This window comes from Neodothiora populina, assembly GCF_041146345.1.
Source record: "Neodothiora populina strain CPC 39397 chromosome Unknown canker_contig_11, whole genome shotgun sequence".
Classification (NCBI taxonomy): domain Eukaryota; kingdom Fungi; phylum Ascomycota; class Dothideomycetes; order Dothideales; family Dothioraceae; genus Neodothiora; species Neodothiora populina.
The window spans coordinates 895,966-923,134 of NW_027191410.1; the positions used below are offsets into that span (position 1 = coordinate 895,966).

At 51.2% G+C, this 27,169-nt stretch overlaps 8 protein-coding genes across 8 annotated transcripts; 5 read left to right on the top strand and 3 right to left on the bottom strand.

Annotated features, from left to right (window-relative positions):
* Positions 1-1,743: 1,743 nt before the first annotated feature.
* On the top strand, positions 1,744-4,342 carry AAFC00_000615 (uncharacterized protein; the record flags this gene model as incomplete). Its single annotated transcript, XM_069346123.1, has 3 exons — positions 1,744-1,933; positions 2,022-4,143; positions 4,204-4,342. The coding sequence occupies 3 exons, from the start codon at positions 1,744-1,746 to the stop codon at positions 4,340-4,342; spliced, it is 2,451 nt and encodes an 816-aa protein (XP_069200467.1).
* A 1,001-nt stretch (positions 4,343-5,343) lies between these two features.
* Positions 5,344-6,214, top strand: AAFC00_000616 (uncharacterized protein; the record flags this gene model as incomplete). The annotated part of the gene is made up of 2 exons (XM_069346132.1): positions 5,344-5,962; positions 6,039-6,214. 2 exons carry the CDS (start codon positions 5,344-5,346, stop codon positions 6,212-6,214), a joined length of 795 nt encoding a protein of 264 aa, XP_069200468.1.
* A 1,331-nt stretch (positions 6,215-7,545) lies between these two features.
* AAFC00_000617 (uncharacterized protein) lies at positions 7,546-8,598 on the top strand (the record flags this gene model as incomplete). Its single annotated transcript, XM_069346145.1, has 1 exon — positions 7,546-8,598. The coding sequence occupies one exon, from the start codon at positions 7,546-7,548 to the stop codon at positions 8,596-8,598; it is 1,053 nt and encodes a 350-aa protein (XP_069200469.1).
* A 33-nt stretch (positions 8,599-8,631) lies between these two features.
* On the bottom strand, positions 8,632-9,950 carry AAFC00_000618 (uncharacterized protein; the record flags this gene model as incomplete). Its single annotated transcript, XM_069348309.1, has 5 exons — positions 8,632-9,180; positions 9,232-9,342; positions 9,398-9,541; positions 9,614-9,754; positions 9,813-9,950. 5 exons carry the CDS (start codon positions 9,948-9,950, stop codon positions 8,632-8,634), a joined length of 1,083 nt encoding a protein of 360 aa, XP_069200470.1.
* A 727-nt stretch (positions 9,951-10,677) lies between these two features.
* AAFC00_000619 (uncharacterized protein) lies at positions 10,678-14,415 on the top strand (the record flags this gene model as incomplete). Its single annotated transcript, XM_069346154.1, has 3 exons — positions 10,678-11,125; positions 11,179-11,387; positions 11,437-14,415. 3 exons carry the CDS (start codon positions 10,678-10,680, stop codon positions 14,413-14,415), a joined length of 3,636 nt encoding a protein of 1,211 aa, XP_069200471.1.
* Positions 14,416-16,302: 1,887 nt separating this feature from the next.
* On the bottom strand, positions 16,303-17,943 carry AAFC00_000620 (uncharacterized protein; the record flags this gene model as incomplete). Its single annotated transcript, XM_069346165.1, has 1 exon — positions 16,303-17,943. The coding sequence occupies one exon, from the start codon at positions 17,941-17,943 to the stop codon at positions 16,303-16,305; it is 1,641 nt and encodes a 546-aa protein (XP_069200472.1).
* Positions 17,944-22,199: 4,256 nt separating this feature from the next.
* Positions 22,200-23,423, bottom strand: AAFC00_000621 (uncharacterized protein; the record flags this gene model as incomplete). Its single annotated transcript, XM_069346177.1, has 1 exon — positions 22,200-23,423. The coding sequence occupies one exon, from the start codon at positions 23,421-23,423 to the stop codon at positions 22,200-22,202; it is 1,224 nt and encodes a 407-aa protein (XP_069200473.1).
* Positions 23,424-24,291: 868 nt separating this feature from the next.
* AAFC00_000622 (uncharacterized protein) lies at positions 24,292-26,976 on the top strand (the record flags this gene model as incomplete). Its single annotated transcript, XM_069346189.1, has 1 exon — positions 24,292-26,976. The coding sequence occupies one exon, from the start codon at positions 24,292-24,294 to the stop codon at positions 26,974-26,976; it is 2,685 nt and encodes an 894-aa protein (XP_069200474.1).
* Between the last annotated feature and the right edge of the window lie 193 nt (positions 26,977-27,169).

The following is a 27,169-nucleotide window of genomic DNA, read 5'->3' on the forward strand; positions in this document are numbered from 1 at the left end:
ACTGCATGAATGCTTCTTTTGGGAGAGCCGGTTCGAAGGGGGGAGCAACGCCTGACACGTAGCGCCACCGTAGTCTGCTGCTGGCCAAGCATTAATGAGATACGCGATGCCAGGAACGAGCCATGACCCGGGTGATATTCGTCGATCACTTCGAACGCGACAAAGTTTGCATCCCAAAATGCCCCGATCAACTCGTACTCGTTCCCAACAAGGAACGTCGTGCGGGACACGCAAACAATCCCAAGTCGATCAAGGCGGTGGGCGTTTGCGCCATGACGAGAGAAATTCGAGGGGCACGAGGGGAACAGCGCATCGCGTCGCATCATCATCATCATCATTATCACATCGATGATGGCGGGACACACAATGACAAAATGTTCAGGTGGCGCAGAGTCAGTAGCTGCACGACTCGCTTACTACACGTTGCGCCGCGATGTGGCAGGCTGGCAGTGGACATTGCAGTTCTATACTGAAAACCGCGTGCAGAAAGTGCCCGATTTGCAGATCCTTTTTCAACGTGATGTGATACCAGATCGTTGGGTTCGCTTGACAGAAATCTCGGGCATCCCGTACAGCGCAAAGAGGTTTGACCGCCAGTTGGAATTGATTGATGCAGTCGGTATGACTTGCTTATCGCGAAAGTGCTGTTCGGTGAGCGAGCGGTCGCGTCAGGGTGAGAAAGCATGCCAAATTGTTCTTCTCTTGACGCCTCGCCACGCAGTCAGTAGCAAGTGCTCTTCGCAAGTGTCTCCCAGTGAAGAAAGCTGTTGGGCAGTAAGGTAGATATAGAACTGCAATTGTCACGAATGATGCTGGGCAGGCTGTTACACGTATCCGTCGGTAAGTCAAATTGACAGATGCAATCACGCGGACAACACACGACGGCTCAGCAACAGGGTCAAAGTGTCTCAAGCCAAGAGATCCACCAATCAGATATGCAGTAATAAGGCAATTCCTGACTACCGAACTTATGTAAGGTAAGGCAAGTGGACATGTATTGACCATGAGTGTACAGTCTCGCAGCGACAGAGGGAGCATCCATGGCGAGGTACCTGTATCGAATCGCCATACCTTATGGTGGTGCATCAGGAGCAAATGCGGGCGGAACAAGCCACAGCATCGAGCAGGGCCACACGAATGAGGGACGGGAAGGAGGGGGGGACGAAGCACAAGAGGGTTTCGCCTAGCAGCTGGTACTGGGCGCTCGGACCTCCATCGGGAAGTCCAGCAAAATGCCCCGCTTGACACTTTCCCATTCCCAGTTTCTACCCGCGTTGGTGCTGCAGGCTGCTTTCTTTCACTTTGTCGTTTCGTTGCTTTAGTTGTGTCAATCCAAGTCTTCTACCTTTTATTACCTTGGCCTTGCCTTTTCTCCTACGCCCCTTCCCTTTTACCCCTCCTCCTTCTTCCCATTTCTGATTCAATTTTGACGTCGTCGACTTTTCAGTCCTTCGCCCCTCTTCTCCTGTTTTATCTTGTCTGTCCTCTAGAACAGAGACTTTCCTCGTATCGTCTCTTCTCTTCTGGCACGTCATTTGCTACTGCCTGCACTGCGTCGTTCATCGTCGCAAAGCAGCCGACGCCTCCCACTCAATGAGCATATCATCGCCTATACCCCAACCCCATTCAAACCAATTTCAGATCATCAAGATTTAACACCTACGCGTCTCGGTTGGCACTTGAACCTTTCGGACTCGGTCGAAGCATTCAACATCTTCGCTCGATAAGTCAACTGCCGCCACAATGCCCGCCGCCTCGGGCCCTCCGCTATCCGCCGCAGCAGCAGCAGCAGCAGTCACTGCAGCTACAGCCGCCCCCTCTTCACCCTCAGCCAGTCGAAAACCATCAGTCATCCCAGAGAAAAAATACAAATGCCAATTCTGCGCTCGCGCCTTCAGTCGCAGTGAGCATCGAAGCAGACATGAGCGCTCGCGTGAGTCCTTCCCCAGTATTCAGCCTTGCTTGCACCAACGCCTCACCACGTGCCTCTACACACAGTCGCCGCTAACATTTTCTCTCAGACACAAAGGAACGCCCGTTCAAATGTTTAAAGTGTCGCAGCACATTCGTGCGACGCGATCTTCTTCTTCGTCACGACCGCACCGTGCACGCCAAAGACGGCGGTGTCCCTCTGCAGAGCGACTCGAAACGCCGAAACTTGCCAAAGCCCTCGCCCGACACTGCCGCCAATAAGCTGCCCCTTAGTATTGATCAGGCGGACATTGAGCAGATCGATGCCGGCGATGGCATGTTTGGTGTAGAGGAGGCCGCCATGCTCATGACAAATTTTCAACAAAAGGCCGCCATGTCCACACAAGGTTCCATTCCCGATCCTATCCTGGCCGACCATGCTTCGCACCTCATGGAACCATCGTACGGCGCTGGCTCTATGACGTTGCCTCAAATGCACTGGGACACCATGCTGCCTCAGAAGGTCCCTGGATCCAAAGCCACATCTGTCTCGTCTAGTGCTTCCGGTGTTGAGCCTCACCCGCCTTACAGTGGCTCTGTAAGCCATCTGCCTCCGCTGATGGAGCAGTCCCAACCGCCTTCCGCCATCGAGCTTGCTCCACCGCAATTCTCGGGCTTGGCCACCCCTGGTGCCCTGTCTCCGTTTCCTTCGATGATGGGACCAGTGTCTCCAGTAGACTACAGAAGATCCCCTGGACCTGCGCAACTGTGCACTGTGCCAAAGCCTCCTCAAGTCGAGACCGAAGAACAGGTTTTGCGCATGATCGAGAACATCAGGCGATGCGACAGCGAAGGCGCCCTGGTCGAAAGCTTCCGTCTACCCAGCGTACCCGTCCTGAACCGCTACTTGTCGACGTATTTCGACCTCTTCTATCACCATCTGCCGTTTCTGCATCCTGCGTCGTTTGATCCAGCGAAAGTGTCTGCGCCTCTGTTATTGGCGGTGCTCTCCATCGGCGCACTCTATGCGTTCGAGCAGGACCAGGCATATATGCTGCACATCGGCTCCAAGCTCCTTATCAATCAATTTCTCGTCAACAAGGAGAATTTCAGCTCCCGCAAATCTCCCTTGTGGGCCATGCAGGCGACTTTGCTCAACATGATCTTCGCCAGCTGGAGCGGCGACCCGAAGGGCTTGGAATGGGCGTGCTCTGTCAAGAGTCTCGTTGCCAACATGGTAGCTGGAAACAGATATGAGCTGAAGCTTCGCGCTGAGGCGCGCGGTGACACCCAGCCCAGCCATCAAGAGTGGATTGAAGACGAAGAGTGTCGTCGTACTTACTATGCTGTCTACATCTTCTTTGGCTTGCTGACCATGACTTACAACCACACTCCGGCCATGAGCTTTAATGAGTTCGACACCCTTGATCTTCCCTGCTCGGAATCGCTCTGGGCCTTGAGTCCCGGTGACGACGATTCTTGGCGCGAGGGCTTGACTGCTTCCATGGTCATTACTTTCAGAGAGGCCCACGACAAGTTGTTCCAGGGCGAGGCCGCACGTTACAGTGCCTTTGCCACTCGCGTTATGATCAATGCGCTTTTCCTTGAAGTCTGGTACCACAAAAGAAGTCCCGAGGCTCTGCAGGATGTGGTCACCGAATACAAGTTGCGCCTTGCGCTTGAGTCTTGGGAAAGCTCTTTGGAGATCTGCGAACCAGAGACTGTTGTCGTACAGCTGAGTGCGCCTCACAAGGGACACCCTCTCATCTTTAACGCTATGGCAATGTACCGCAACACGACCGCGCGTCTCCTGATGGATCTGAAGTCTGTCCAGGAAGCTTTAAGATATCATGACTCGTACGAAGTTGCGCACGCCATGGTGCAGGCTCGCGAAAAGATCAAGCGCTCCGCTGAGATGCTCAAGGTCATCCAAGCATGTTTCGATTGTATCGAGGTCGCTGCTGTCCACGGTATTCGCTGGGTCGCTCGAACCTCTGCGACCAACTGGAGCATCGAGCATCCTCTGTGTGGTCTGGACCTCCTGGTCATCCTGACCCTCTGGTTATGGCAGATCGAACACGACGAGATCCCTGCCACAGATGAAGAGACCGTTATGTACAACAAGATTCGAGGTCTTTTCGACGACGATTCTGTTGATGCCTACGGGTCTAAATTAAGCGCCATTGTTGCCCGCTTGTGGGGCAGCATGATTGACGAAGTGGTTGTCTGGGGGTAAGTCCACAGTGAGCTTCTCTGTATCTTTTACATCTGCTAACAGTTGTTCTTCTCCAGCATTACCAAGCTCATGGGCGAATCCTTCAAGCTTCATGCTCAAGCCCTCACCGGCTTCGAAGATGCGGTCGTGGCACAAGGAAAGGCGCACGCTGCCCCAGCTGTTGCCTCTCATTCCTTTGCAGTCGCCGCATATTAGAAGCTTCCGTGTTTGTTCTGTCGTGCAGGACCGAACTTTCACATTCCCTACGCTCACATACTTTATTAATATTCTCGAGCCTTTCAAAGCTCGTGTACACTTTTTGCGGCGATTTCTTCACCTCTCAGGCGTTCCTGGTCATTCGCATTCCGACTCAGGAGTGCCCCGGCATATGGGGTCTCAGGGTTGAAAAGCACACTACTTCATCGACAGCGATTTCTGTCATGGTATTAGCGGGGCGGGCTTCCTGGTGAACATTGCCGATACTGACATGTCTTGTTGGCGACACATTAATGTCTATCTACAAACCCCTCTACGAAACGACACCCCGGCATCGGCTGGCCCGCCTGTCTGTTTCTCTATTGATTTTTATGTTTCGCGTGGGTCCGGTGGAAGGCGTTGATGAATTTTTCCATTTTCTTCTCATGTTGTTTTCTTCATACCATTTCTGCTAGCAACGTTGTCCTCCTAAATTGCTTTGGTCTTGTACTTCTAATGAGGGTCTGCATAGCGTGGCCATGATTAGTGGTTTCCTGCCCTTGTTTGTAGAACACGTAGCTCGCGGTACCATCTCGTCTCTTCTCTAAACTCGATTGCATATAACTATGAGCCATGACGATGTGCGTGTGATGAGCTCAGCGCATTCATGTGCGCGACATAAATTCATGTGGAAGTCCTCGTATTGTCTCAACTTACCAGCTCTACATAACTACGCGGAGGCTTTGAGCTGAATACCACTACTCGTAGCATCACGATTCAATTCTACCTCATGTTACAGAGTTGCTGACGGATGTCGCTGGCTCGCATATATTCTCCCCACCTGGGACTCTTTGGTCCAAGCTTACCTTTACTATATCTTGCGGAGTGGCTTACACCCCCACCATTGCGCCATCGTTCCCAGATGCCTGTACATATATAAAGAGGAGGGCGCATAGCTACATGATAGTGCCGGATTGTTGCACGACATATCTTTCAGACGTCAATTGATAGGTACAGTAGCCATGGAGAAGTCTCCAGAGATTCACGGCATCACAACCCTGCTCTCCCCACTCACTCTTCTACTGCTCTCGGCTACCTACATCCCAATCACTATATTCAAGTTAGTAAAGCACCTTGAGATCTCGAAATTATTCTCCTGGTCTGCCTTCCAACATGCGTGGTTCGGGACATTCTGGGCATTCCTCGGGCCCAGAGCTCGTGAAATGGGTGTCGCAGAGGTTGTACCACTGCTGAAGCATGCCGAGGGCGTAATCCTCGACATTGGTCCCGGCAGTGGAGAGTGGCTGAACCTCTTCTCGCCGTCTGAGAACACCAAGATCCGAAAGATCTATGGCGTCGAGCCCAATTATGAGCATCACGCGACTTTGCGACGTAGGATCCAAGAGGCAGGTCTGCAGGACATTTACGAGATCCTGGGTGTAGGTGCACAGGATCTTGCTGGAAGTGGCATCGAGAAGGGCAGCATTGATACTATCTGTACTGTACAGTGTTTGTGCTCTGTCCCTGGTCCGCAGGACATCATCAGGGAGTTGTATCCGTATCTCAAGCCTGGTGGGAAGTGGCTTGTCTACGAGCACGTTCAGACGAAGTTCCGCAAGGACTTTGTGGGCTACTGGCAAAGTGAGTCCACGTAACGAGAGCAGAATAGATGAAGTGAACAGAAACACAATTGAACAGTCACTAATCTCTGCAATAGGCTTGATTGATGTGATCTGGCCTACCTTCTTTGATGGCTGTTCCATCACACGACCTACCGACGAATGGCTCCAACAGGCTGGTGAATGGGCAAGTGTTGACCTGAACCCTGGTGCAGGAGAATACAAGTACGACGTGATTCCTCATGCGATTGGTGTCTTGGTCAAGAGCTCTTGATTCGCCGGTCTTGATCATGCTGATGGCATATGTCCTCAGTGCGACTCGTTTGAAACGCCTGGACGAATCCTAATAGACATGTCTCATACGGTGTTTCTGAATACCACTCTTCTAAACATCAGAGATAATTGTCTCTATGATCATCCTATTCCTATTAGATGCAGCAAGGTAAACTGGGTCTTAGCCCAGAGCAGTTAGATGTTAGCTGTTCCTTCCTCACCTACATATGCTCTCGGCAAATGAAATAGACCTATGTGATGATGTATGAACATAATCAGCAACCCGTGCATTTCAATGAACATTGAATACGCATACCTGTAGAGTCTAATCACATGAAATGCATACAACAGGACAACGGCCACACGTGTAGTCTGCGGTCTACTGTATCACTCGAACATATTGAAACCTTAACATTAAACCTTACAATTCTTAACCCACGGACCCTAAGATAATAGTCCACTGCTAACCGAATCCCTTACGACAGACCAAGCATTAGATAAGTCCAAAAGATCTACAATCAGTCAAGTCAAATCCCTTTCCTGATCAATAAACAAAACACAAACGAAGATACTCTTACAGAGAGCAACGCGCACTTAAATCCAACAACAGAGACCAAGTCCACCTATCCCACACCGCCATATGTTTTCAGCAATCTAGTCACGACCAAAAAGCTCGCGAAGGAGGGAGGTGAACAAGCAAGCGGGAAAGTCAACGCGAGACTAAAGCTAATGCACAAGTCAGGCACTCCTCTCTGGCACGGACCTCTCCTTTGTTTCTACTCTGGTCTTCTGCAGTACCTCGTAATAGTTACGGTGAAGGTTTCTACTGTAAACGTGATGCACATGCTGATTAGTTAGTCTTGTTACGGGGTGATAAGAGGGATTGATCAGATAGGTTATGTAGATAGACGAGGCAAAGCAACAGAGAGGGTTTTGTCTGTATTGTTTTGTTTACTCTGTCCGCCTGACTTTTGTGACGCTGGTCGGATCTAAGGTTAGTAGAGGTACTGTACTGTGGGGGACTACTACTGTTGCATTGCTGTGCGAGTCAAATTGCTCTTCTCCCTGTTCTGGATCTTTCACTTGAGAGCTTTGGATTTATAGATTGCTTGGTTTTTGTTGTGGTATTGGATTATTTGTGTTGTCGAGTGGATTGATTAAGGACTTGTATACACGCGAGCAATCCTTTTGTTTATACGAACACTCGACACATCCCATTTTCTTGACAGAGGACGATTATGCTGTACTTGAATTGCAGAACATTTTGAGAACAAAAATTCTATTGGAAGCGTGAAATCCCAGAACATCAACACAAAAAAGCAAAGCACAACAATGGTTCGCCACCACCACCGCACGCCGACTTTCCCACTTGCTCATCGAGCTCGGCAAAAGCCAAGAAGAATGCCATTGGTCTTGCGATTCATCAAAGGTTCTATACATCTAGACATAGCTGTGGCACTCATCCTGCACGCGCTCTGGTCCGCCCTGGTTGTCTATCTCGACCGCACGACGACGATGAATTTGCGCCTGCCGGGCAGCATCACGTCCAGTCTGTCCATCGTCGTGGGTCTGCTTCTGGTCTTCCGGAATCAAAGCTCGTACTATCGTTTCTGGAGCGGTCAGGAACACCTAACCACTATTTGCGCTAGTGTGAGGAACCTCACACGCTCTTTCCTCACGTGCTCGTATGTCAATGGCAAGGCTGAGCCGGGTCAAGCAGAGCGTGCGGATGTTGAGGGGTCAGTGCATGTATTGCTTGCCATCGTCTATGCTACGAAGAACACTCTGCGATTCGAGTGGGGTGTTGCAGGCAATCGGGCGGGTGGAGACCTCGGAAGTGATATTCCAGGAAGTATCCGAGACGATGTTGCATGCTTGCTGCCGAGCCGGATGCGACAGGCTTTCGAACACCAAGGTCTGGGTCTGCCGATCCAGTTGACGATCGCAGTGGAAGGTTTTATCAAGCGCGGACACGACAGGGGGTGGTTCCATTCACCTCAAGCCTCGCAATTGACCGCCCAATTGAATGGGCTGGTTGCTGCTTACAGCGCCATGGAGACCATCAGATTGACACCACTGCCTGTGGCCTATCAGATCCATACGAAACAGGTGCTTGCACTTTTCGGCGGCGTTCTACCGTTCGCTTTCCTTGAGGTCCTAGGTTGGTGGACAATCCTCGTCGTCGGACTCATCAACTTCACGCTGTACGGCATAGAAGCTATTGCTGAGCAGCTCGAAGAGCCATTCGGCTATGATAGGAACGACATCAAGATGGAGAACGTCCTTGAGGACTTGAGGTTGGAGGTGGATACCCTCGTTCATCAATGGCGTATCCGGGGACCAATGTTCGCCAGGGTGTACTCAGGGGATGCGGCACTTATTTAGATAGCAGCAAGAGGTAGTTCTCGCTGCGGTTTATCAAAGAGGGGATTGAACGCTTGATAAAGTATCTTCGATGGCATCTTCCGCTGTCATGCCCTCTAAAAGCTGACTGACAGCCTTGGGGTCGCTGCCCCATTGCAGACTAGACTCGGTCGTTGCAGTGGCTAGTATGAGGCGGTGTGGGTATACCTTGCGGGCTGCGAGCGCCACCAACGAGGGTGGACAGTACGTGAGGTCGTGCAAAGGGGCAAGTGCTCTGACTATAGATCGAAATTGAAGAGTCGCAAGGGCAGTGACGCCTCCAGAAACGAATCTGCTCAGTCGCAAGAACAAAGCGACATTGTGAAGATAGGTGGCCACCTCAGCAGAGATCTTGACTTTTGCTGCGGCAGCACGCAAGTGCGATATATCAGTGTGATTGATAACTGGCGGACGATGGGCATCTTTAGGGTCCGAATGCCTCTTTAGATGCTCTGACGGGACAGCCAAGGACTGGATTGAAGTGGCTGTATAGTCAACATTCTCGTTAGATTCATATAGAGTATCCTCGGAGGAGTGATGATGGGAGATAGCAAACAGGTCATTCTGGCAAATAATTAGCCGCAACATATCCGCGCGCTGTTACTGTAGACGTACGAGGTGACGGCTCAGTTTGGGAGAGCTCGAGATTTGCAAAGAGACGAATAGAAAGTCCTTTGAAGCTGCATGCATAGCGGTATGGCTAAATAAGCGCCGCGTACGGATAAGCTGTAGCATGTCAGAACGCTTTCTCACACGATATATCAAGTGTGTCAAACTTTACCTCGAGGGCCTGGGTTTGCACATTGTGAGACGCCAAGTTGAGGTCCTTTGTGACCACAATATTGGCAACTCTCCGCTCGTCAAGGGTGTTACTCAGGCCGGATTCATGCCGGAATAATGATTGTCTTCGACTTGCGTGTGACGACTAAAGAATTTTCAGCACGGCGTGACTTTTTAGCCTGTTGTCTTCAGCGCTACAGGTAAATGATACACATACAGGAACCGGAGACAACACAGAGCGGTGGTCTTCCTCACTGCTGGGGCAGTCGACCAGAACGCCTTCTCGGAAGTTGTCCAGTGTGGTTGACGCAGAACAGTCAACAACAACACAGGTGAGGCCAAATACTTGGGAAGAGATCTCGGAGATGTCAGTTCATGTGAGCTGTCAAATATATATGTCAACACAAGGTACGTACGAGTCTCAGGTTTTGGGCCACGTCGTCCAGTAGGCGGTGTTGTGTAGTTATGATACAATGCTGCTCAGCCACTAGGGAGAGTAGGATGGCAAGCTCAAGGTCACCAAAGGGTTGGATCCGTAAAGCGATCGAATCCATTCTTGTGATGTGCAATTCAAGTTCAAAGCGAGGATTGTGTGGGATGTTCACTACATGAACGTTTGATATGGACAGGGTATCCGTCCCGCCGTACCTCTGGCGCGATTATTCTGACAAATTCGGCGACGCTGTGGTCATGTAATTACTGGAGCGCTGGATATATTATTCGCGGAAGTACTGCGCTTTGGGAAACACAAAGGACCTGCCAATATCTGTACGGCCGTGGTGAACGCAACGCAGTATCCAATACCGTGGACTATTGACATGGAATTGTGTGTATATACATCAAAGGGTATGGTTGTCAAGGCCGAGCAAGACAGCTGATGTACGCAGCATTAATTATTGTCCAATCAGAGGCAAGAAGTGCGGGACAAATACAAGCAAAAACGGAAGCCGGGGCAGGAGAGCGACGAGTGACGAGTGACGAGTGACGAACAACTGCGGCAGGTGCAGCTTCCCACGCACCGACCATGAACGCGCTTCCTTGAACTTTCCAACGCGTCTTCGAGGCACCACTTCACCAAGCTGCGGACATTGTCCAATTATTCGAAATATCCCGGGCGAAAGCGACGCGTTGCATTGTCGCAACATTGTGGACAAGAAATCCTGTGCTTTAGATTGCCGACGCCAGCAACATAGGAAGCTGTGGTCCACCACGCGCATGCGACTGCATTGCCTCCACTACGCGTCCATCTGAGCATACTTTGTCGACATAGACGAACCAAACATGTCTTCCGACTTATCAGAACCCGAAGTCGATATGGCCACATCGGAGCCATCCACAAACAAACGACGTTCTGGCCGCGTGTCACGGAAACCCGCCGTCTTTGCTGCCCCTCCCTCTACTTCGTCTAAGCGCAAGCGCGACGAGGCAGAAGAGGCGGCGACCGCCTCAGGCCAGGACCACGGAGTGGAAGATGGAGAGGATATAGACGACAGTTCCGAAAGCGATGGCGAACCGGACGAAGAGGAGTTGCGGGAGCGCAAGGCGAGGGCTCGCAGGACGAAGGCCACCAAGAAACCAACAGCAAAACGACCCAAGACGAATGGCACCGCTGTTGCGCTGCCGGTCAGAGGCCAGCAGAAGCTTGCCCCGTCGCGGCAGAAAGCAAAGCCGAGGGCAAAGGCGAGTGCGTTGGACGCAGACGAGGCCGAGAAAGTGGGAGGATTATACGGTCAGTCATTTGCGATAACGCATGTGGCAGTGCAGTGCTGATGTACATGACAGCTGAGGTATTTGCGAGAGGGCATACACTACATAGCGTTGCTTCTGAATGGCTCAAGTCATTCGAACACCACGAGTCTCAGGCCGTAGCCGATTTGATCAACTTCGTCCTCAAATCTGCCGGTTGCGACCTGAAAGTTTCGAACCACGACATTGAGGATCCAGACAACTGCACAGGCCGGCTTGAAGACCTGCAAGGCGAATTCCAGGCGGTCCGTCATAACTATTTGTTTCTTGAACCAATACTGATACCTTGTCTAGCACGACATCTCAGACTATCCCATCATCGCAAAGGGCAAAGGCACAGTCGCATTCAGGGATACTGTGACTGGCTTTTTCCAGGCTCTGATCAGAGCCATTCATAGCTCAGGTCTTTTGTTCAGCAGTCTGGAGTTGATTGAGAACGTACACATCTGGCTTAGCGCCATGTCTGCCGCTCAGAACCGACCGTTCAGACACACTGCAACTGTCGTGTCACTAGCCATCATAACTTCATTGTGTGAGGTAGGAACCGAACTCGCCGAAGCCGCCGCTGCCTCTTTGCGGCACAGCGAAACCCAGGGCAAGCAGAAAAAGGTCAACAAGGGTCGCGTGAGCGACCTCAAGAAAGGAGCAAAACTGGCAAAGGACAATCAGGAGACCCTCGATACGATAATCAAAGATTGGTTCGATACAATCTACATCCACAGATATCGAGATGTCGATCCCCACATTCGTGTCGACTGTGCGCGAGCAATGGGTGACTGGATCATGACATATCCCGATGTGTTCTTCGATGGTTCGCATCTACGCTATCTCGGCTGGGTACTCTCGGATCCCAATCACTCAACCAGACTCGAGGTGGTGAAACAACTGCAGCGTTTTTACCGGGATACGGACAAGGTCAGCGGTCTCAAAACATTTACCGAGCGATTCAGAGGTCGCATCGTTGAGATGGCGACACGAGATGCCGAAGCGAACGTTCGTGCCGCTGCTGTAGAACTGCTCGATCTGCTGCGAGAGGGCGGCCTACTCGAACCAGACGACATAGATGCCATCGGTCGTTTGATTTTTGATGCTGAACCGCGGGTGAGAAAGGCAGTAGTCGGTTTCTTCGCCGAAAGCATCAAAGACGCATACGAAGCCAAGATCGAAGACTTTGGAGGACTTGAATCTGTTGAAGAAGTCCTCGGCGAGGCCAGTGAGACCTTCGATCAGCCATGTATCGAGTGGATCAAACTCAAATGTCTCGTTCAAGGGCTCGAAGCCTACGACTCCGTCGACGGAGACATGTCTTCTCATATCGAGCATGTTGGACAAGACAACTACTTGCTACATGCCGATGCGATCGAATCGCGTTTCATGGTGGCTGCAGACACTCTCTTCGACCACCTGGACGAAGTCCGAGAATGGGAAGCTGTGGCCGGTTATCTGCTCTACGATGTCTCTGGTGAGGGTACTGATAGCGCCACTGTTGATACTGAAGAACAAATTAAGCAGGAGCTTCGCTTGAGCGAACAAGAAGAGGTCATCTTGCTGGAGGTGCTCAATTCGTCAGTGAAGTGCACCATCGCTCGATTGCTCGAATCTGCATCGGACAAGAAGGGCAAGAAGACCAAGAGGCAACGTGAAGACGTCGATTCGATACAGGAACGCACAGCGCGCCATCTGGCTAATCTTGTGCCTCGCCTACTGAAAAAGTATGGGGAGTCACCGCAGACTGCTACGACAATCCTGCGCCTCGAACGTGTGGTCAACTTGGAGGATTTTCAAGAATTTCACCAGGACCCAGCGTCTTACGCCGCTCTGCTCGATGATATCAACAAACAATTCATGACTCACGGAAATGAGGAAGTTCTGACGGAAGCAAGCCGAACATTACTGCGGGCGAGAAGCTATCATGAGCTTGGGGATACCACCGAAGAGAAGATCGAGGCATTATGGGAGGACACTATTGACACCTTCGCAAAGATTGCTGGCAAGAAGAATCTTGCATCTCGTGGGAGCATGTCGAATGCTGTGCTGGAGGCAATCTCGAAGACCATTCTGAGGCTGGAGAAACTCTCCAGTATATCTAAACCGATCGACCACCTGGAGGCGCCGCAAGCATCCCAATCGAAAGGGGCTTCGAAAGGCCCCGAGCCGCAGCGATCTATCGATATGCTCATCAGTCTGATCAACCGTGCCGTCCCAAACCCTGGCAGGCGAGAGAGTGCAGAGATGGCAGCGCTGGAAGACAGCCTGGCCATGCATGCTTCCCGCACAGTCATGTTCTACCTCATGTGGCGTATCCCAGCCCTTGTCGAATCTTTGAAATCTCCAGGCAGCAGCCAAGCCGAGGAGCTAGACGCCCTTGCCGCCAGGCGAGACGCCTACGTTGATGCGTTGACTGGAGTACTCAGAGCTCGTTCGATCAACGATGGACTTGCTTGTGTTGTGGCAGGCCAGATTCTCGATACGCACGTGATCATGGCGACGCTTCGACGAGTGCCTCCCAACCAGCGAGAAAACGATGACTTCCTTGCCCTTGCGCTCGATATTGATGTCAGCACACGCAAGCGCACTCTTCGTATCTATGGAGCGGCCGAGACCAGCTTCGCAAAGCTAGCAGACAAGTCTATCGATACAACTGCGGAAGAGGAGACCGAAGATGGCGACGTTGACGATGAGCCCGTCGACCCGATCGACCGCGATCCCGAGGACGAAGATGATGTAGATCCATCGGACGATGACGAGGGACTCAGTGACGGTGCAGCGGCGCAGGCCAGTCAAGCTCGACGATCACAGAAACTGCAGAAGAGTCTGATGGCGGAACAGCGCCTGTGCGAACTTGCCGCGAAGATCGTGCTCGCGGTGCTCGGCGGCGTCATGGACGACGAATCGGTCAGGAAGCGTCTCCTGAGGAACAAGACCCGACTTGGACCAAACCTCAAGGAGGTCCTTGCACATCTCGATGTCGACGATACAGGCAAGAAGACAAAAGGTCGCAAGGCGGTCGCAGGAACGACGAACAATGCTCCTAATCAGTCAGGTGCGGCGACGGCTGCAACGACAGCAGCGGCACAGAAGACCAAGAGCAGCGAGTTTGTTAATGATCAAGACAGTGATGACGAGGAAGACGAAGAAGAGCAGAGAGAAAGGGAGATTCAGGAGGAGGAAATGGCAGACCAAGGTGGCGACGATGAGGAAGAAGAGAACGATGCCCAGCTTGCCGCTGCAGATGAAGCATCAGAGGCAGCGCACAGCGTGTTGGGCGATTAGGAGGAAGAGAAGATGGAGTGAAGAGTCCTGTGATGTCCCAGGCACTCGAGGGTGAACTCCCTTCTTTTCTACTTTGACCTGTGCCGATCGGTGCTCCTTTGATCACTCTCCTTTTGCTTCTTCCCTCAATGTATACAGTCTGTCGAAGCTCAGAAAGAAAGAAAAGGGTGGGGAAGGGAGGGTCCAGCATGGTTTTTTTTCTCTTTTTTTCTTCTTCTTACAGCTTAGCGAAGGCGCTCTCTGGACATGCATGGGACATACAGACAGTGACGTTATTCTGAACAGCATTCGATGTGTATTCGTGGCAAGATGTAAAGAAGGGCTGAATGATAATTTTCTTCTTCGATTTCTTTTCTGGGCATATCTGCTCTATCGATCAAATCGGTCTTTGCATTGATTGTCCTTCTCATGTGAGAGAAACGTGTCTCCTAGAAAAACGTGAGTAAATGTCCTTATATCGAATGCTCCTGATAGCGTCGATATGGTGGTACGACATGCATACTAGAGGCAGTATACTCGCGTGTGATGAATATACAGGTACATATGCCATACATTTACGATTACATTGTTCTACCTTTGTCTTTTATACTTCAATCGATGCAGACACTCGACATGTGCGATGAAGGATAAGGTACCATCTTAAGACAATGATAGGTATCATGTACTGAACAGGACGACAACATTGAGTATATCTCCCTTTTATGCCTATGCCACACCACACTATACGAGTATACACCATCAACAATCCTAACCCACGTCTTCTATAATTGCGCTAAATAGGTCGTCGTTTGATCTGCTTCTTCTTCTTCTTCTTCTTTGTAGTACTTACCGTGCCGCCCTGTTTAGCTTGTGGATATTCATTACCGGTGGAGAGAGATGTTAATACTAATGACTTCGATGTCTATGATATAAGCCCCGCTCGCAGGAACAAACACAAGATATGGAGATGAATATACCGGAATCTCATGATATGCATGCGGAAGATAGGACATGGTACGCGTGTCGAGATTCCTACCAAGTACATTGCACGCAGGCATGCAGGCCAATCATCAATTTAAAAGATCAATCAATCGAACGATCCATCCGTCAAAGACCAAGACTCATCAGGACAGGAGACATGATACAATCGGAGAAGATAGACAGAGACACCAGAGAAACCAGAATGGCGCAAGACCACCCCGCTCGCGCGTTATTGCGCACGCATATATGCAAGTGTGATGCACGCTCTGCATGCACGAGCATGCAAAGCTCGCGCGACCTTCTTCCTCCGTCCACATAGCAATATCAAGGTAATAAGACAAAGTCTTTCTTACACCTGGGACAGGTACCCACCTATAGCAATGAGTGTGAAACGTAATAACGGGGGGTGGGCGTGCGAATATACCACGCCACGACTACGACGACTACTATTACTACCCCGCTTGTGAAAAAAAGAGGGTGCTAGGAGAGTTATAAGTCTGATACTTGTATCACATGCTTGTGGGATTTTATTATCGTGATCATTGTTCGTTGCGTTGTGGATTTGGGAATAACGTTTCGCTGTCTTGTGCGCATTCTTTCCCCCCTCTCTTCCAAGGTTCATTTCCCCTCGATGACCTATGACATGACACCAACCAACATGCTTGCTTGATCGCTTGGGTATAAATTCCCAGATATGATAAGATGCGCTCATCGCCATGCCAGATGGCGCAATATGCTTGGTTCGTTGCACCTTCTCCAATGCTCCGTCGCTATATAACTACTCCCCCTTCCCAATGAATATGCTGGAATAACAAGAAAAGAAAAGAAAAATGATGCCGCTTCAAAAATGCGCCTGGGTATAGTGATAGAAAAATGTCAACAAGATAAATATAACATGCTTGATGAAGGCGCGCGAAAGACACGAATTCAATATTCGGCAGTGATGCCCACCCATCTCTTGGGTACTCGTCTAGCGACTGGTCCATCAATCAACTCGTCCTCGTCAGACTCGTCCTCGAACACGTCGTCGCTGGGCAAGACGACACGTCTCGGCGGCAGCCAGATCTTGGCTTTGCCGGCGGTGCCTTCTTCGAACTTTCCGTTCCTACGCATGTTCATCTCTAAGACGATGACACGTAGGAAATTGCTGTTCTCGCGAACTTCACGCTGACGATGCATTTGAGGCTGAGCTAGCGGTGCAGCTAGTGCACGACCAGCTTCGCTGCGAGAGTCCGGAGTGCCGCTGTTACGACGGGGCTTCCGGCTCGGAGCAGGAGACAAGCGACGGTAGGTTTGCATCTGGATCATCGGAGTGGTCGGCATGTCTTCGTCGACAGTAGACAGTGCTTGACTCCAATGATGTTGCTGCTCCTCGAAAGGCAGGGTAGCCGGATTCAGGTAGCGACGCTGGGACCGAGTCGGCGTTGTAGCAAAAGTCTTAGGTCGCACCTCAGAACTCAGACGTGGAAAGACGTAAGGGTGCTGCCATAGAGACTCATCTGAGAAGACAGCGTCGGTCTGGCTTATCGCTTGGTTCAACGAGGAGATGGATGAGAGGGCTCTCGACTTGAAAGCCTTGAAAGAGGAGGTAAGGTTAGATTTGAACGACATCGACTTGCGCTTGCCGGCGTCCTTGGATGGTGTAACGGGGAAAATAAAGCTTGCAAAGTCGTCCGAGTCCATGTCGGACGTGCCCAGAGGATGTTCGAGTCCACAATCCTCAGGCTCGATGCAGCAGATCGCTCTCTCCTTCCGCGGAGTCGCACTATTCGATCGTCGACTGCGGATGGAATCTGGGGTTGCCGGACTGCCAACGGACAGGACTGACTGGTCGTCGGCTTCGAGAGACGGTATTGAGTCGCACGACGACGACCGGGAATAGGACGACCGCTCGTCAGTGGTGTCGTCGGTGGGTTCTAAGAGAAAGTCCATGGATGCACCACTGCCGAAGCTGGATCGCAACGAAGAGTCGTGTCGCCACTCGTGGACGAGCTCATCGATGGATATCCGCGGCGAAGGAGAGCCCATTCTTTTCCGTGCTGCTGAAGAGGCGCGTCTTGGTGGAGGAATAGCGGTGACGGCAAGCAGAGCAGCCACGGCAGGAGGAAGAGAATCCGAACGGTGTCCGCCATGACTTGACGTTGTTGGTGATTTACGGCGTGGACGCTGTGCTTGAGACCTCGTATGGTGAGACGCTGGTGCCTGCGTCTCTCCCCGGCTCTGGGGTCGAGTCGGGATCTCGACAGGCTTGGATGCCTGTCGCGTGCTCATCGAAGTGGTTGGATGTGCAGTTGATGTTGTTGTTGTTGGTGTTGTTGTTGTGCTGTGGAATGACTCGGTCGCCGAATCCCGATGGGGATGCAGGAGGTCGATGGAATGAGGGGAAGCAGCGGCAGCAGCAGCAGCAGCAGCGAGAGGACTCGACACTGACGGCTCAAAGTCGACGCTTGATGGCCTCGAATGTGTTGATCGCGTGTCATGCACGCCTCGTCGGACTTTTGGTGTTTTTGATGTAGGCGGTGGTGAAGATGGCAGAGATGAATACTTGAAAGAACGAGGAACAAACATGGTCCGGTCGAGTCAAAGAGCACCCGATTACTCTTACAATACCACTCTCTCAACTCTCTCAACCTTAGACTCAGCGGCTAGCGGCCCTGCGGCGGTGACGTTTGTTTCCTTTAGTCAGACAAAGAGGCTTAGCGTGAGGCTGGGCGCAGGTACGGAGGGCCGTGTGTGTGACTTTGAACGTTCGAGCGCGGGAAGGGGCGGTCCTTCGGTCTTGGGCTTTTCCGACTGAACGGGCGAGACACAAGAACAAAAAAGAAGGAAAGACGTCTGTCGGAAACAAGAAGAAGAAAGAGTTATTGTTGCAAGAAGGAGAGCAGAAACAGAGTTGCTGGGAAAGGCAGCAGATTCAAGGACGGCGTCACACTGGACGAGAGATAACGTCGGTCGCGGTCTTGATCGGATACGAACTAGCCTGCTCTTCACGGGTGCGGCGTCTGGCCGAAAGAGAGTAGTAGGGCAGTTGGCCTGCGATTCACTGATAAGAGATGCTGGTAGCCTTTTGCCTTTGTCGCGTGTCGTATGTGGGTTAGGCCACACTACTACTCTACAGGTACTCTGTACCGTCAGTCACACAGCACACTACACTACCACGTATCTATTTATTCTCGTATCACGGCAGCTGACTCGAACAGCGCACTGCTGCTGTATATTTGATTGCTTCGCTTTCCCTTATCAAAACACTGACCTAGAAAGCTTTGTCTATTGACTCGCTACCTACTCTCGCCTACTCTTCTCTCGCATCTGCCTTGCAGCAATCTCCAGAGCAGGGTCATCATCATCTACAGGCTACTGTGACGCCAACGATCACGGGTTTAGAATTGCCTTATCGGGCTAGCGTTCCGATGTCGCGGAATTTCGAGTCTGGAGATTAACCTCATGGCGTGCGGACAAGCCCGCCGCCTTACGAAAGAACCGACTTGGTATCTCGGGGGATTAGTTCGGGCCCACCATACCAAGAAACTCCTCTGGTGGAAATTGTTAGGTAAAGAGGCGAAAAATGAGTTCCGTACATCCATGAGGGCCGAGTCTTCCGGATTTATCTTGCTCACGGAGGCACTCTGTTTCCTCTCAAACTCCGTGAAGAAAGAAAAAATTGTTTGTGCAAAGAATGCGACGCCGAGAACGTGTCAATAATCCAATCGCATCAGAAACAATGACCGCTCGCGTTTGCATGCAGAATCAATGCCCGACGTGTCCGTCGTTCTCCCTGACTTCTGCCTGATGAGGAAGGACAAGACAGAGATCATCTGCATGCACCCCACACAAAACTCCTTGCACTAAGGCGTGTCATGCCTGGTTGGCGTTGGCAGCACTCTGTGGTCACATGCCGTACCATGTAGCTATTGGCTCGAGATAAGCAATATCCTGCCATAAACTTCCACCGACTTGCTGGTGTATATTGGCTATGCGAGAAAAAAGCAACTTCCTGTACTGACGTTTCGCTTCGCCGGCTTGGTTATGCGAGATACTTTGGAACCCCGCTCTTTTGCTATCTCGATAGCCGAGCAGCACGCATGTCGCCTATTCGCACATCGCGTCACACATCCCATACGAACGTCTTGCTTGTGCAGTGATGCTCATATAAACATACTTCGTTCACTCTTCCTCGTAGCAGTTAGACTCAGAACTGGCAGACACTGTGCTTTTCTTTATTTGTGTGTCGCCATTTAATCATGTAATGATCTCGGTTTCACTCCACTTCTGTCCGGACCCTGATGCTACACACTAAAAATGTACTTGTACGTAGCGACACGTGTTGCTTCGTGTGTCAATTACTCGCAACAACACCCTTGACGATCCTCTCAAGGGCGACAGTCACGGCCTTTACTCAGAAGATAGGCGGACATGAGAAAGAAAGAGGTTGGGCAGCTGCCCACCGTTTCCTCCCCGGCCCGGACAGTCCACAACAGCCGTAGGATGCCATGTTATTGGGTTTCTCAAGACCAAATTCGTTGGCCCGGCTAATCTTATGAAAAGCCGGGGCCTTCTGGAAGTTTTTCGAACGATGGTGCGGCCGCCAATTTCAATTACCATCGCCGGGCGGGATTATTACCCCATTTCGTTCAAGACGCAATGCATGAGAGATCGGACATGGGCCCCCTTCCCTTGTCCCTTGATTTTCTCTGCGGGCGTGCGCTCCGTCGCCCTTGTCGACGGCGATTCAGGGTCCTGACCCTCTTGCCAATCTTATCCTGTCCGCAGTGCATGATGGACAAAAGAACAGCGAGCCATCGTCTTTAGTCCATCTTAGTGGAGCCAGGGTCTGGTCAATTGGTCAATGGGGCATACGATCAAAAATCGCCGTGCTTCTTGCGCAAATCCATTATCCCATCGTGCGGTGGGTGTCCACGTCTAGACCCTACGGCGGTGGGATCTGCTCGAGTCAGTCGCACACAGCTGCGTGCATTTGTCTATCTCTGAGGCATTTATACAACGGTAAGGATGCGCGCTACATGTGATGCTCGAGGTCCTCGACATCAAGAAGGAACACCTGGGCTGAAATGGTCTTGTTGTTCGTGCAGCTGTGCCCGCCAGGATGGTGAGTCATTGGAAAGTAACACGACTTGGCCTAGGCAGATCAAGTAAAAGGATGCTACACACCGCTGCCGCAAATGCCGCTGGCCCTGTTGCTCATCTCTCTGGAGCATATGACCACTTTGCTGTCTTTGCTCTTGGATCTTGTTCGCACTATCGACAATTTCTCCTCTCCATATGGAGTTGACAATAACCACACTCCTAGGAGAAAGCAATTTCGAAGGGGTTTGACTGAAATAGCTCCTTAGCTGTTGGGTAGCCACATCCAAATGTGCATCAGTCGGTCAATAGGGATCACCTCATTATCAAAAGGATCGTCGCCGGCAACGCTCGGCAACAAGGGATTTGTCCAACAGCTATATGTTACTACACTGCAAAAGCGACGTGTCTGCATCCGAAGTCGATCGCACATACAAAAATACTAGTACAGACCAAGCGGAAAGTCCGACGCTGCTTAGTTTGAGTGTCGACATACCGAGTGCAAGATAGATAAGATTTAGTTCGCAACGCTCTTGTAGTTAACACATTTCACGAGCGCATGGTCAAAACCATGTACAGCGAGTAATCTCCTGTATCAAGCAGCTAACATGGCTCTGTTAAGCTTGATGTGGTGTGAAAAGCATATTCTGCTTACCACCTTACCATAGATGGAAAGTGCGATGGTCTTGGAGCTTGGCCGTAACCGCGAAAAAAAAGAATGCGACCTAGACTATTTGGATCCACAAAGCTGGAACTTGAAGCACAGAAGGTAAATACGAAAACCACCGGATTTCTGAGCGAGGAGAGGAGTCCGAGCCTAAGCAAAAGCCGACTCGCAACGACGTTGATCCGAATAGGCAGGTACGGTAGGACTTCACACGAACGCGACATAATTTATATTAGGTAGTTCTGAAAGACTTCTGCTGCGAACAGTGCTCTGCCCGTTGGAAATACTGAAGTGTAAGTTAGGGTAACAATAAGATTCGACGTGGCAGGTCCGTCTGTTGCAAAAAGGCTGGACGGAAAAGACTTTGAACTTTTTCGATTCTTGGCAGCAATGAAGGGAACTTTGGTGACAATAATGGGACAAAGGCTATTATAGTCAAATCGCGTTGTTGCGATATATGTAGCCCATGCCGAGGATGAGCGTAACAGCTTAGCAAGTCTTGTAGTGGCGTAATGCATACTCCTGTATGGAGCGATCGTGCCCACCCATCGACCTGTATACTGTAGGTGATGTAAAGCTCTAACGCAGGGGAAGCGAAACACCGTCAGCTGGATATTAATTGTCAGATCTCATTTTCTGAGGAGAGATTTGGCCGCTAGGCCCGACGATGCGGATGCATCGCCAATGCTTTGGAGAGATGTGGCAAAGTGCAGACGTCAAAGGTTATACGCGATGCCCGTCTCTTATTATGCTCTTGTGGACTACCTGCATATAGTCCTCGCTCGCAGCCACAGTCTGTGAGATATTGGGCCCGCCACACTGCATGCACCAGGCTTCGTAGGGTGTTCGAAGTGCAGCTTGTGGGTTCAAATGACGCCTCGCTTGAACTGTACCAAGAGGTCGCCTGCATAAGGCAAGGTCGAGGCGTCATGCCTTGGATGGGTTGTTGATTCGTCGTGTGAAGTGCGGGTGGACTCACTGAATACGTGTCACAGCGAAGTGCTAGCAGACGATCACATCAGCCTTGTGTAAGCCGGTCGAGTGTGACTCAATTGTTGCACTACAAGGCAACAGCTTAGACCCTCTTTTGAGTCTTTGGAGGCCTGACTTTGCCTCGAATCCAGTCCGGGACAAAGGCCTTGACCCCAAGATTCTGTGAGTCGTCCCCAACGGGAGCCTCGATGACAAACTGATCGTCCGCACTGAACGACGAAGGCTCGCCAGTGACGACCAAGTCAGTCATCATCTCCACGCGGCACATTGCCAGGCCGACATTACCAACACCTGCGATCCATTTTCCAGGCTTCCCCCTTTTGTTGATTGCCTTGATATCTGTGTCAAGACTCGGCTCTGAAAATGAAGTAGCAGGGTCATACTGTAGTCGTGACGGTGCCGGCGATTCAGGGTCATATAGAGCGACTGGGAAAATGCGTCTTCTGACAACGCCAGTGTGGTGTGTACGAATTGTCAGCTCCTGACCGACATAGCAACCTTTCTTAAAGTCGATGCCGTCCATGATGTCTATGTTCGTGTTCATGGGAAAGGCGTTGTCGCGGGGGATTTCCGTTTGGCCTTCGGGCACACCGCGCATGTACCGGCGGATGTTGTATGCGGATAGAGGAGCGTCTTCTAGGTCTGAGAGCATAGGATGCGAGTTACGAAGGGCCGATGACTCTGGCAGCAGTATCCGCCGTCCCATGCCAGGTGCTCTTGAGTCTAGCATGGTGACTAGACCAGATGTGTCTTCATTGGTAGCTTGCTCCGCAGTGTCTGAGCCTAACGAGGGATGAGGTGTCCATTTATCTTGTTCCTTCCAAGCACTCCAGACATCCAGCTCGCCTTGGTCGAGGAGGCGTAATTTGAACTTTGAGCGGAGCTTGTGTCTTTTGAGGTGGGCTAGGAGCGCAGGTGCTTGGTCGGCATCGACCTCTACTAGATATCCAGGATCCTCGGTGCCATTCTTCTCTGTATGCCATTGCGAACCCAAGGTTGGGTATATGAAGACGTCATTCAGCACTTTTCCTTGAGCCGTGAGGAAGGCGGCGTAGACGGCAGTGGTTGATTGTGGCCGGATATTGTTTGTGACGATGCCTTGTAAGAACTTAGGGGTTTCGCGTCCGTGGAGGCAGATCAGTCGTCGATTCGTTAGTTTCGCCGCACCAGAGGCAGGCGGCGGTGGGGGAGTTGTTTGTGACGATGTTGATGTTGAATGTGTACTCGAATCTGTTGTCAAAGCCCTTCTGCCGCGTGCTATACATCTCGCACAGAGGATGGTAGGCTGCCTTGGAGATACAAACATGTTGACCTTGTACAATGCTCTCGTGATCGATGTAGTGTGCAGCCACAAAGTGTGTCTTCTGTTCAATCGTGGATGACAAATACGATAACAATGATAAGTTTATGAAGCTTCTATAAAAATGCGTGGGCTCGATTGACATCATCGAGTCCGAATCTCCGTTGCTCCTATCTTCTAGCACAGTAAACAATAGCAGGCGGCTGTATTTTGCTTAAATGTATTACAGAAACTTCATTGAGATACAGAGTATATAGCTTTAAGTTTATCTGCATGCAACATCATAACATAACTTTCATCATATAAGGTAGTCGCTTGCGTTAGTAACACCGAATAGTTTGTAAAAGTTATGCAAAGAAGTCGCATGCTTTGTAAGGTCGTCATTGAGCATAATAGCAAGGTAGAATCGATCGACTAGTCCCACTTAGTTACATTAGGACTTGCTTCTTAACATATCTATCACGATCGTAATAATTAAGGTATATTGTGAGTATACGATATGGCCTTGTAAAGTGCTGGGAAAAGTGCTCTCAGAAACGTGACAAACAGAGCAAACTGCAGAACAAATGAGGCAAACAATCCACGTCATCCTTGATCCACCGGATCTCAGCTCGAGGCAAGAGCAACAACCTGAAGGGGAAGGAACACCAACTTCGCGTCGCAAAAGTCGCGATCTGTTGCGATAGTCAACCTCAGCCAATCACTGGTCTTGTCTTTGTTTACTGTCAATTGGACTCACCACTGTATATCTCGTATAGGCTAGACCTTCAGCATTGGATAGACCGATAAAGCCATCTGTCGTCCTTGCCGTAGCAGTCGCAGCCCTTCTCCCTCTAATCACTCATCCTGGATATGCTGCGCGACACCGGACAACATGACCGAGACGAAGATGCAGCTAGTCGATTGGCTAGATGATCTATGTGTACGATTCCTTGTCAATCTGCCCCAAGAAGAACTCCAAGAAACGGAGAGAATATGTTTCCAGATCGAAGAGGCCCAATGGTTTTACGAGGACTTCATCCGCCCCTTGGATCCCACCCTGCCCCAACTCAACCTCTCCGAGTTTGCCAGTCGCATATTGCGTCACTGTCCTCTCACAGCCGGCTATTCTGATGAGCTTCATGAGCAGGCCTTCAAGAGCTTCCTGACCTACAAGACTCGTGTCCCCGTGAGGGGCGCTATCCTGCTTGACGAGGACATGGACAAAATCCTGCTGGTCAAGGGCTACAAGAAGAATGCCACGTGGTCTTTCCCAAGAGGTAAAATAAACAAGAACGAGGACGATCTTGTATGTGCCATTCGTGAGGTCTGGGAGGAGACCGGCTATGATATAGAGGGCGCTGGTCTGGTCCCAAACCACCGGAATGTCCATTATATCGATGTGACCATGCGAGAGCAGCATTTGCGCATGTTTGTCTTTCGCAACGTTCCCTTGGACACTCCTTTCGAGCCTCAGACTCGCAAGGAGATCAGCAAAATCCAATGGTACAGACTGGATGGTCTGCCGACTTACAACAACAAGAGACGCGGCGGTCACCATATGAACGGTGACGCCGACTCTGCTCTAATCAGCGCGAACAAGCTCTATATGGTCGCTCCGTTCTTGCCTGCTCTCAGACGTTGGATCAATCAGCAACGAAAACGCGATGCCCAACGTGCCTCACATGCTGGTCCTGCTCTACACGAATACCATGACATCACTTCAGACGCCCCCTCGGAACCTGAGCCTAGCAGGCCACGACCTCCCAATGTCGAATATGCGGATCCTGCAGACGAGCTCAAACGAATGCTCAGCCTTGCTACTATAGCACCACCAACCCCTTCAGTTGCAGTGACCGAGTCAGCACCCACCGAATCTGGTGCACAAGCAGGCATGCTGCTGGCAATGCTGAGAGGCCCCACTGCAAGTTTTTCAAATGATACCTCTCTCCCAAGAACACCCATGGAACAGCTTATGGAACCACCCAACGAGCCCCAGAGCCCTCACGTGCACCATGTCAGGCCTTCGTCACAGGCGACGCGTCAACCCCCACCAGACTATCTGATGTCCGCCGATGCTAGGGCTGCCCACGATACCGTTCGTCTAGAACACGCCATGTATATGAATAATTCTCAACCACGCCCTCAGGACAACATGTCTCTCCCGAACTACATGGACCCACCCTACCTTCAGACAGCCCAAGCCCAGCAACACCTGCTTCTGCACCCCAGCCAACCTCAATACATGCCTGGTATTAATCAGCAACAGCATCCATCTACAATTCATTCTAGGGAACACATGATGTCACTGTTGCAGCCACAAGGTCGGGGAGCCATAGCACATGGTCCATCAGCCCCGAAGGCCTCACAGCTCCCGCCACCCAACATGAATAACCATACCATGAGCCTGCTTAATGCCTTCAAGACACCTTCCACCCGCCATGCCCAGCTCGCACAGCAACCTTATATGCAGCAGCCCCCGCCGAATAATATCCATTCGCAGCAGCAATCGGCTTTTTCTCAACGAGAAAATATGCACTTTGAAGGACCTCCACCGCAGTCAGCAAACCAGCAACCTGGTAGATCACTCCATCAGAACTCTTTACTTGACCTCTTCAAATCACCGACCGCCACCAAGACGACTCCAGTAGGCACAGACGCCGGACAGTCTCACAATCGCGCCGCCTCACTGCAGGCCGCACCGCAGACGCCACAGCCTCAAGAAGCCTCCATGGGTCCATCCGCTGGACCTCATCAACAACGAAGTGCGACTATGGCCATGATGACGCGGACGCTACCAAGAGCAAAGGCTTCGTCGCCGTCGAAAGCTGGTGAATCGTATGGCGGAGGCCAACCGGGAAGCGACCTTTTTCCAGCGAAGCAACAGGTGCAACGCATGCAGACAGCGTCATTCTCTGCTGAACCTGCATCTACCCAAGATCATCGATCTCCTTTTAGCCACGCTGCTACCGGCACAGGCAGGCCATCATCCAGATCTACCTCCGGCACCGCTGTGCGAGAGTCTAGACGATCATCTTCGCACGTGGCTTCTCCTCGGAGAGATAGCAGATCCTCCAGAAATGGGGAACAGACTGCCACGGCTCCCAATTATACTATCCTGCAACGACCGGCAGCTCTATCGGAAGCACCGCAACCTGCTGCTACCTCTCCACCGCCTCAGCCTCCTCAGCAATCAGCTTCACCGAAACCATTCCAGCCGCAGCTCCTGCGTAGACCACAAGCCGAGGAAGGTGTGCCAGGCAGCGACATGTCTTTCAAGCGTCCGATAGCTCCAAGGCACAGTGAGACTGGACAGAGGGACACCTTGCTCGCTTTGTTCGCCAAAGGCGACCAGGGACGAACGAAATCGATCGATCAAGGCCGAGGGCAGGCTGGACCACCCGCAGACCCAGCTCCCTCGCTGCCCATGGATCCTGCTGCGTTCAGTGCGAAGATGCCTAGCAGAGAATCAGTGGTCAGCAGCAACGAGGGTGGCATGAAGTCTCCGGCTACACCTGTCGAAGCGAAGGGCTTCTTGCTGGATTACTTGAACGGTGTGGTGAAAAGCGCACAACACTAAGTGCTTCGTCACAGCTCTGCAGATATGTGAAAATGCTTTGATTAGTAGGATTGGGAGGAGATGTGCAAAGCGTATCTGATTGAATATTCCGAATCACGTAGCGAATTGTCTAGCTCTTGAACTATACATGAATCCTTCGCAAATTCATCTATTTGGTATAAGCAATGGCAGATGCATCAAAGACAGTCCAAGA